The 11119-nt window shown below is 36.8% G+C and overlaps 1 protein-coding gene across 1 annotated transcript; it reads left to right on the top strand.

Moving 5' to 3' along the window:
• Positions 1-3419: 3419 nt before the first annotated feature.
• LOC136673874 (uncharacterized) lies at positions 3420-9292 on the top strand. The gene is made up of 6 exons (XM_066649632.1): positions 3420-3558; positions 4956-5324; positions 5862-5981; positions 6076-6120; positions 6501-6542; positions 8601-9292. The coding sequence occupies exons 1-6, from the start codon at positions 3474-3476 to the stop codon at positions 8708-8710; spliced, it is 771 nt and encodes a 256-aa protein (XP_066505729.1). The 5' UTR covers positions 3420-3473; the 3' UTR covers positions 8711-9292.
• Positions 9293-11119: the final 1827 nt, after the last annotated feature.

Below are 11119 nucleotides of genomic sequence, written 5' to 3'. Positions count from 1 at the left end.
TGATATCAAGCTGCAGGGTGTAGCACATTTGTGGGACAATTACAATAAACCTATAAGAACATTCCCCAAACTCTCAGCATCTGGAAACTTCTCCATCCTCCTCCTTAATGTACAGCAGTCTGATCAGGGTCAGTACCAGTGTGAACTGTTTAATGGGACCAACTGCAGGATTTCTTATCTGAACATTACCTTATCCACAGGTGAGTAAAATATCCAGTCATTTTTTAATTTAACAACATCATAATCTGAACGTATTGACTGTACAATCCTTCATTTCTGACCCTAGATATGTTAAATAACACAGAATGAAATGTCATACATTTCTTTCAAAGCCCACTGCGGATGGTTCTCCATCCTGGCCCAGCATCACTGGAGCATTAGTAGCAGTTACAATTCAGTCTCTCCTCATCTTTTGTTTTGTGAAGTGTAAGTCTGTTTCTATAGCACTTTTATCTACAGGCTCGTCTGTGCAGTCTTTTGTTTGATCCATTGGGGTTTTTTTTACTCACAATGTATTCATTGCCAGTTCCACTCATACACACTGCTAAAGGTGTTTAAGATTAAATTTTCATTGTAATGTTTCTGCTGTACCTTTGCAGGCAGAGGGAAGTTCAGCCACCAGACTGAATGCAGTAAGTTTGCTGAACGTCCTTCTTTGATAAATGATAGGTAGACTTCCATTAAATTTTTGGAGACCATTGCCATTAACTTGTCCACAAGTTACCACATGGCTTTACCCTATAATGTATTGATTTACATTGTACTGGCAGTTCCCACAAAGAAGACAAGGGTTGCATCAACATTGGGTCTTTGTAAACACACACACACACACTTTATTACACACACATAATTTATTACAAGAAATGACACCGAAGAGGGCACTAGGATGTGTGTGTGTGTGTGTGTGTGTGTGTGTGTGTGTGTGCGTGAATGTTCACATGGGTACAATGAGGAATTCAAATTTAATTCAATTTATTTGTGGCTGCTGAGCACTGCTTCCTGCTCGGAGTCATTTTACATTTAAATAAACTACTTTAGCTTGGATTCCTGATTTCTGTACTTTAATGTTTGTTGAACCCTTCTCTTTATATATTTCCCCTGTGTCTGACTTATATTACCCTGACTTTTGCTCTGTATTACTTTTTATTTTCCAATCAAATTAAAAAATCTGGATTTAATGATTAATAAAATACTAAATCATAAATGTAGCGTAGTTTAAAGCCAAAATTTTACCTGATGGAAACACACTTCTATGAATTTCTATGAATTTTATTTATTTATTTATTTATTTTGACCTTTGGCCTTTGGAGAAGAGTAACGCAGCTCTGTTTAGAGTGATGCAGTTAAGGTGTGATCGAGAGAGCGTTGGGTAGTATTGCTTATGCTTATGCAATCATTACATCAGTTATATAATTAATGTATGGATCTTTATTCTATGTAATGATTTTAAATGAAATATGTTTAAAGTTAGTTTAGAACAATTCTTTCAAAAATAAAGGTAATTAAAATATTGAGTATTTTTGTATATGGCTGCAGTTTTGTAAAATTCAGCATGTAAAAAAAATCTGTATTCTGATATGAGCATGGCACAAGTATGTCTCACTATAACAAGTATATATCTGTTTATACATGTTAATTATGAGAATATTTAAATGGGCCAGTCAAGATATTAGTCGAAATGTATATTTCAACCCTCTAAACATTATAATCATACACAAGATAAAATGTAAAATATCCTATTTATGAGTTTTTGTGTTTGGATTTTTTGAGCCAAAGATTTTTTTTGTAGTGTATGTAGTAGTTGATGCTTTGTAGTGGGTAACACCACCGTCAGCAGAGCAGACCTGGGTTCCATTCCCAGTCTGGGTACATGCTGCACACCATGCTGCACCAATAAGAGTCCTTGAGCAAGCCTCCTAATGCTGAAGTTACACATCTCTGTTGCCTGATTAGTTTTGTCAGTTGCTCTGGATAAGAGCATACTCATGCCTGGTTCCAATTCAGAAGAAATGTCATATAAGCGGTTTAGTTAAACAGATAAAAAGCAAAACAAGTGGTGAGCTGCTTGTGGGCTACTATTATAAGCTGGTAACCTCAAGTCAAACCACTAGGACTAACACAATGTGGCTGGCTGAATAATTATAATCATTATGGTTTTATATCAATCCTCAAATGAATCTGTAATCATTAGGTTCATCCACATTCATTCGATTATTCTACTAGGAGAAGGGGTTTGAACCACAACTCACTTTAAAAAATGTTCAAATTCATTCATTATCTGTAACCGCTTATCCAATTCAGGGTCGCGGTGGGTCCAGAGCCTACCTGGAATCAATGGGCGCAAGGCGTGAATACACCCTGGAGGGGGTGCCAGTCCTTCACAGGGCAACACAGACACACATTCACTCACACCTACAGACACTTTTGAGTCACCAATCCACCTACCAACGTGTGTTTTTGGACTGTGGGAGGAAACCGGGGCACCCGGAGGAAACCCACGCGGACACGGGGAGAACACACCAACTCCTCACAGACAGTCACTCGGAGCGGGAATCGAACCCACAACCTCCAGGTTCCTGGAGCAGTGTGACCGTGACACTACCTGCTGCGCCACCATGCTGCCCAAAATGCTCACATTGATGTATATAATTACACATTTTCACCAGAGAGGTCTCCAATTCCCCAAAAGATAAATAGTGCCTCTTTAAGGGAAGGTTAGTCAACAGAGAGCTGTCGATTATTGCGTGCTACAGCTGAACTGTTGATTAATGTTACTGACTTGTTTTGTGTATTTTTTTTCTGTATAAAGTACATTTTGATAACCCTGTGTATGTGACTGCTAACCAATCAAACACAAACCACTGTGACAGAGAAGAGGACATTCACTGTAAGTAGGACATGTAAAAATAAGGAGGTGATTATAAATCTCTCATCTCTGTTTCCTGATTAGTTTTGTCAGTTGCTCTGGATAAGACTATTTGCTAAATATTATGTAAATGATTCACTGACATGTGAGATGCTGCCAGAATTTACTGTGCCCCACAGTTTCCATGCCACAGATGCCACCGAAGCCCACCCATTTTTATTATTCCGCTTAAGCATGTGATCAGAATAAACTTGATTTCCACATGTTACTCAGATATTCCCCACCCACAATGCACCTAAACATGAGAGGACCCTTTAAAAAACACTTTGTAAGCCATGCTGATATATTCAAATAATTCAAGCACAGAGCTTTGCAACTATTGTTTATGAAGCCAAACTAAAAAGACACAACACCTTGCACAGCTCTGTATGCAAACGTTTAAAAGCCGAACTTCACATACATCTCATTAGAAAAGCAGCAGATAAAACCATCAGGAAGTGGTTCACTGTAGTTGTGATGTGGTTTCATTTGCTGCTGAAGACCTGCGTTGACGTCCACCTGAGCGCTCTCTAAACTACACAGGCAAGTTCATATTTCAGGCTGAAAAATGAGATATTTGAGACTCCCCATTTCATTCGGCATTACCCATTGGACATTGTGGATTTCTACATGGCACCTCTTCTATTCCAGTGGTAGGTTTATGTATTTTTATTTTTAAATTTCACATTTTCATATTTTATTTAAAAAAAATATATGTATACTTTTTTGCCCTTTCCCTTATTGGTTCACAATTTACAGGTGATCATTTGCTGTATTAGGCACAATCAAATAATTATTTTAGTCTAGAAGCAGGAATTAAATGAAATTCATTCCGTGATCCACTCGTGTGGAAAAGTTCGGGTGCTCCTGATCATTTTATCTATCTGTTGATATTTGACGCAAAATAAAATGACATATCCTCAACCGGGAGCAAAGTTAATTAATGTATGGTGCAATGATTTATATGAATTATATACAGAATGTGTTTTATGTTAAGGACGTATTTTGATTTTCACCAATAAATCAACAAAACGTAATTTTGGCTCTAATTTTTGCACACTACGGTACAGATTTTGGATGGTGTTTTCAATAACGACAAATGCCATTGTTAGTAGATGGAATTCAGTTTTGCCAAAGCAGTTAAAGACTGTGATCAACTGCTCTGATAAATGTTTGCTCTACTTTTATGATGCTCTTTGTTCTAGAGTGGCTTTGAGAAACGAGGCCACGAATAGTTTCACTTTGGCAACAACATCTGTTACAAACAACCAAATGGTTTTAGATTAAATTTTATACAGGTGTAATTAGATCCTTTAAATAACAATAACAACAACATTTATAACACATAATTTAAAACACTTACTCAGAGGGACAGAGAAAAGCTTGTTGTTATGATCTCTACTTATAGAACAGATCCCACTGAGAACTGATTTCAAAAGGATCACTGAGCAAAGATACTACTAGATACATGAGAATTTACGTTCCTAGAAAAAGATAAGTGCATAACAAAAAAATAAGTCATAGCCCAAATCCAGTACCAGGATATAATACAAGAGTACAATTCATATAAGCGATAAACAGTGATGTGTCAGAGTAGCACTCCTCAACTCATCCTCATACTCTAGACAAGACTTTACCTGGAAAGGATGTGTTTACTCAATACTCAATACTTTTTTTTTTAAAGATTCACAACACTCCCAGCCCATTCCAGTGTCTTTTGGTATTGATTCCAGGTATTTATTTTAGTGTGCGTACATACTAATAAAACATGAATAAAACAAATAAGGAAAATGTACCTTTTCGTCTTTGCAATATTTCTGTTTTAAGGTTGAAGTGACATCCCCGTTTCTGAAATCCAAACAAATTTATTTTTTAATTCAAAGGGAATAGGAATGCTTCAATGTAGCTATGAAAAATGTATTGCATTTTTTTAATCATGTTTCATAAATGTATCATTGTCCCTAATATGAAACCATGTAGGACACCAAAGGGAAATGCCAGTTGTTTTACAAACTAATTGAAAACATTTTTGACTTCTCTTCCACCACAGGAGAAAGTCCATGCAAAAGTGAACTTATTCTCAGCCTCAATGTAACAACTGTACTTCAGTCTGATGTTCTACTGCCGTGTAACTTCAGTCCAGGTCTCATCGGATTGAACACGACTGCAGATATAGCAGCGGTGTGGAGTCACAGGAATATGACAGTTGATAATCTAGTGGAGATCACGCTGCAGGGTCAAACAATGTACTGGAAAAATTACAACAGACAGATTAAGACATTCTCCAGTGTCTCAGCATCAGGAAACTTCTCCATACTCCTCCGTAATGTAACTCAGTCTGATGAGGGCCTGTACCAGTGTGATCTGTTTAATGGGACCGGCTGCAGGATTGCGTATCAGGACATTTTCTTAAACATATGTAAGTAAGATATTACAGTTTAATCAAATCCTAAGTAAATACAATGTGAAAAGCAACAGATCATCATTAGAAATTCAATCAATAGAGTTCTGTACTTTAGATATAGCACATTGTTGCTGTGGTTTAACCTAAAATGTGATAAAATATATAAAAGTTGGTATATATTATGCTGTCTTACTAAGCAAGTAAGCAGAACTTTTCTCAAATTTAATTCAAAGATGGTTTACTGGTTTTCATTTGTAAAATTATGAAAACACATCATTTGACTAGGTGTGTCCAACTTTCACACAGCACTGCATACAATTCAAAAGTCTACTGTAAAGAATTCTCAGAAGTTTATTAGCTGTTAATATAGAAACAGGAGCTCAACACCTTATTAATAAACTTGCTTCCAGAGGAAATATTTTATGAGCAGTTATCCACAAAGTTCTGGACGTATAGTGTAGATTACAGTCATTAAATGGGGAAATTGAAATAAATGTTTTATAGACATTGTTCTGTCACAGACTGATCCATTTGTCAACTTTTCTTTTTCAGTGCAGCAATCGGTTTTCCAGAGTGCTCTGGCATATTACTGGTCCATCATTGCAGGAGGAGGAACCGCTACTTTGATTTTGCTTTTGGTTTCATTCTTCTGTGTAAAACTTCTGTGCAAAAGTGAGTGAAGTCTGAGCCGTAGGTTGCCAAAAGTGATAGAACATGAACAACAAAGCTTGTTTTAATGTATTCCAATTGCTTTTGTTTTTTCCAGAAGCACCGAATGAAATAGTGTATGAAAACACAGTCTACAAAAGAAGTAAGAGTTTAGTTCGTATTTTAAAAATGATATTTCAATGTTTTAAACATTGAAACTCTTTTTAGCCTTTGCTTGAACACAGATAAAGACAGCATTAAAATCCATATCATCATTCCACATGTTTAAGTATTTTCTATTTATTTGTTTTAATGTATTACATTTCATTCTTCACAATATCAGTGTGAAACCAAAATAGATTTTTAAACTTCCCTTGTCAAATATGGCCCTGGTCATATTACGAATTATCCATTACATATCAACATTTACGTTCCCCTAGTCTTAAACATATTTACCTCAATAACAATGTGGAACATGTTCACTTTTAAGGTTTTTGTTATTTTGCTACCAGCAGATGTGTAATGTATTTTTTCTCTGAACAGGGAATGATATAAATCTCAATCAGGTGCAAAGCAACAGAAATTGTGAGTACAATTTATGAGATTTTTTAGTTACTAAATTACCCTCAGAATGTGTGAGTGTGTGTCGCCCTGCAAAGAACTGGTGCCTCTCCATGGTGTGTTTTCCCAGCCTTGCACCCAGCAGTTCCGGGTAGGCTCCGGACACACCACGATCCTGAACTGGATGAGCGCTTACATACAATGAATGAATGAAAATGACACTCAAGGTATAATAGCTGGCTTAAGTGGATAAATGAGTAATAGATATTTATGCCAGTATTCACCTTTCTACAGAAAAAAGGTACCATATATGTAAATGTTTTTTTGTAATCTTATATTTCATAACTGTGTAAAACAAAAGAACACGAGTCCTGAAGGTGAAATGGGGCTTATGAAATCAACACAATTTTAAAATCTACTGTTATAATAGAATAAGGTACAATACTGTTTCCTAACCACTGTGACAGCAAAAGGTACCACTACAGTGACAGTTTTTTTGACAGTGTAACTGACATTACTAATATTCTGAGTTATATAAGATAATAGTCTACCATCGACTGAGCTCTAAGTGTAACTGAGCTCTTTCAAATATGTATTAAGCCTGATTCATCTGTGTACCATGGTCTGGACAAAGCTTCAAAAGATCAGTTTGATAAATGGTAATCAAGGCTTTGCAGTCAGTGTGGTGCTTAACAGGAAGTGTTCTGACAGGAAAAGTTCCCCACAGTCTGTTTCATGAGACATTAAGGTGTCCAGCAGTAGGTAAATGTAGATGTTCATAAAACAGTTTATAATTTCTCAGGATGTTGTAGGGTGCCTTGTGCCTTATACTACACATGTTTCTCATGAAAAGCTTTTGGGAGAATAAATGTAAGGTCAAAGATAAAATCTAACTGTGACTGGTCTATTTCCCACTGGTCTGTCTTCCAGACTGCTAGGTCTTTAACATAATTTTCCACCTTTATGCAGTGGTGGACGAAGTGCACAAATCATGTACTTGAGTAAAAGCATAGATACCTGAGGTAAAATATTACTCAAGTAAAAGTAAAAGTCATCCGTTTAGATTCTCACTCGAGTAAAAAAAAAAATCACCTTCAAATTTATTTAAATATCAAGACTAAATGTATCATGATTTATCATGGATCTAATGTTCTGTTAGCATTTCTATAACAAGACTCTTTATTAATCAACTAATTTAAATAAACATACTTCAAAGTCACACTTGGTTCACCGATATTTCATTACAATGTCATTAATTAGTCTGACACTGATATCTATTTAAAGTATCATAAAGTAAAAAAAACACTGAAGCAAACTGTGTCCATTAGGTAGAACCCAACTACTGTGAAATTATATTTTGCAAAAGTTTTGGTTTATTGGCCACAAATAAAAAAAAAAAAAAACACGTAATAAAAGTAAACGACAGACTTCTCATAAAGTAGTGGATTAAAAGGTAAGATGTTTGACTTTGAAATGTAGTGAAGTCGAAGTAAAAAGTCCCCAAAATAAAATACTCACATTAATTACAGCTGCACAAGAAACTACTTAAGTACAGTAACGAATTACATTTACTTTGTTACAGTCCACCACTGCCTTTATGTTAATCCATAGATCCATTCATCTGGCTGATTATTATAAGCATTTTATCATTGCTCAATCATTTCATCACTGCTATTTTTGTTATTTGTATTTCTAATAGTTATATCTGAACATTTCAGCAGGCGTTTACAATGTGTCATTATGTTGAAGGAATCACTAGAAATGTGCCAAAATGTCTTAGTAGCAAAACTTGAAATTAAAATATATAGTTTTGTTACCTCATACATAAACTATTTCTGGACATAATAGGTTTTTACTGACATTGATCTTATGCAGTGTTGGGTTTGTTTATTGTTTCCCAAAAATAATAGTAAGGGCCCTACACTAGAACCTTGTAGGACACCATGTTTTTAGAATCATACTGGAATGACGCCATGCCTGTTGATTCAACATGGATAATATCCATTGAGTATGTAGTGCCTTTTTTGCCAATAAATAAATTGTGAATTAATTCTGTTCTGTTACAACTTTTCTTCTTCACAGCATCTGTGTCTAAACCTGGAGTAAATGACAAGAAAATGAAAGATTACAGTAATATCTATGCCAACAAACCTTCAGCAGGTGCAGGCAATTACGTCAGTCAAGTGCACTGAAGACTGATGGCAGCTTTCACAATTTACAGTTCTCTGAATTCTCTTGATACACTTTGTATCTAGCCACAGACTCTTAGTCCCTAGAAAATGTTATGTAGCTGTCAGTGCTGCCTGCCTGGGTGGATGAGAAGCACATTTTTCCCTCAGAGACATTCAAGCTTTTTAATGCTTAATTTTGAAATGCTGTTAACACATCGCCCCTGGACAGCCCAACACTCTACCTGCTGGTTAGCATTGTGCTTGTGATGAGAGGAGAAGCAGGACCATCCTACTCACCCAGTGAGCAAGGCCAACTGTTTTCATGAACTCCTGACCACAGATAACTGGGAATACTGGGTGTCAAAATAGTAAATTCTCAATGACAGCACTTTGATACCTGCATCAGACTGGAACTGAACAAGAAAAAAAAAACTTAAACTTATAAAGATAAGCTAGGAGATCCTAATCTACACATCTGTTTGTCTGTTTAATAAACTAAACCTTTCGAGACAGCTATTTAACTAAATATTTATAGCATTTAAATTATATTCTAATATATTTAGATAAAAATTGCTGCAGTCAAGAACAAAGAAGTTTTCTACATGCTCCAAACATGAAAAAATACAGTTCTTAATTTTTTAAATTATGTTTCCAGAGTTATTTTTAAGATACTGACATAGACGTGTGTCTTTTGTGTTTGATATTTGCTGTTATTTCTGCCAATTAAAAAAATTCCTAAAGCCTTGACCTCTTCAGTTTGCTTTGACACAGTACTCATGAGACAACAAGTTCACTAAAATGTTATAGTTTTTAAATAATATTCTGCCATTTTAGATAAATGCTATACTCAATCAAGTACAAATAACTGTTTTCTAAATACTCCAAACATGAAAAAACACAGTTCTATAATTTTCAAAATATTTCTAAAATATTTTTTGCGATATTGACATAGATATGCAACTTATAAGTTGTTTGATGTTTGTTGTTATTTTTGCCAATTAAAAAAATCCTAATGCTTGACCTCTTCATTTTGCTCTGAAACAGTACTCATCATCTTAATATAATGAGATTTTAATCTGTCTCTGCATCCTTCTCATATCTGTCCCTTCCCAAAGTTGGGTAAAGACTAGCAGAAGTCTGAGAGACAGCGCATACAATCTAAAATTAGCCCGCTTTCATGTACCCATGCCCATTTTCTCCATCTTTATCCTTCTATCTCTCTCTCACTCCCTCTTTCCCCCCTCCTTCCTCTGTCACCTGACATGGTGTCGCGTTGCCCTGTGAGTCTGGAGGGGGTGGCAAAGCAAGGAACACACTGATCTGAGCTTTGGGAGCTCATTTACCCGCAGGCGGGACAAGAGGGAACACCACCAGCCCCACACAGATACATCCCATCAGGGCTTGGGCAATGGAGCTTGGCCCAGCAACTGCAGCCAGAGGGTCTGGTGAGGATGGCCATACCCTTCTGGCTCGCTTTGAACGAGCATTGCGACTGGTCGTTCGCGAACTCCACGTTGACGTGGCTGCTTTCAAACGAGTCGTGGAGCAGCGCCTGGATGAATCCAGCAAAGACACAGAACCCTTGGCTAGCAAAGTCGCCAAGCTCCAGGAGGAGAACCAACAACTGAAGGAAAGGCTTGAGGCTCTTGCCCGTCTGGTGGAAGCTGTGCCTGGGATACAGGTCCCAACAAGATCCCACAACACCCATGACGATCTTCAGCTTCTCCAGATCAGTCAAGTCCAAGAACAAGCCCAAATTCAGGTTCAAGCCCAAGTTCAGAGCCAGGGGGGTGAAACATGCAGCCCAGGAACAGCATCCCCCTTGGGGGAAGGTGGGATCGATGACCAGACCAGCATTTATTCGGCCCCTGGATCTGTGTGTGTGGATTCAATATCAACATCCTCCAGGAGCTCCACTGCTGCCTCCACTGTTATCATGGACACCAATTATCAGGCCAGCGTAAGTTATTATTCATTAAGGTAGAATGTGCTTCAACATTTCAGAGGCATTTGTCAAGTTCAGATGCTTCCCAAAAGGGGTACTACATGCCACAAACCAAAAGCAGAGCCTTCCTTTATATCTAGTTTTGTTTTTGCTTTGAGATTATTCTATTCTCAACATGAAAAGAAAGTAATAATGAAAGCTATACTGCGATCAACAAACTTCAAATTGTGGGTTTAGTCCTGCGTCCTCCTAAAATCTGCCTTTTTGCATTTTATTCCCTGATATCCTTTTGCTGAAGCAAGCTACTACCAGATTACATCATGCAAAGGCAGCCACCATTAAACCGTGATTTGATGCCATCGATTTTGCTAAAGGCAATGTAACTGATTCTTATCATTTATTGTGACTTAAGCAGGTTGTTAGCATTTTCTGAATGCGTTAACTTTCATGCAAACTTAGCAAAGTTTGGAGTCAGCTCCTTCTAA

Source organism: Hoplias malabaricus, chromosome 2 (genome assembly GCF_029633855.1).
Source record: "Hoplias malabaricus isolate fHopMal1 chromosome 2, fHopMal1.hap1, whole genome shotgun sequence".
NCBI lineage: Eukaryota > Metazoa > Chordata > Actinopteri > Characiformes > Erythrinidae > Hoplias > Hoplias malabaricus.
This window is presented reverse-complemented; position numbering and strand designations above follow the sequence as displayed.

Excerpts from the sequence above, each read along its gene's own strand:
- LOC136673874 (XM_066649632.1), top strand. The coding sequence starts at position 3,474 with ATGAGATATTTGAGACTCCCCATTTCATTCGGCATTACCCATTGGACA. Across the intron at positions 3,559-4,955 it reads GCACCTCTTCTATTCCAGTG|GAGAAAGTCCATGCAAAAGT; the intron begins GTAGGTTTATGT and ends CTTCCACCACAG. Across the intron at positions 5,325-5,861 it reads GGACATTTTCTTAAACATAT|TGCAGCAATCGGTTTTCCAG; the intron begins GTAAGTAAGATA and ends TTTCTTTTTCAG.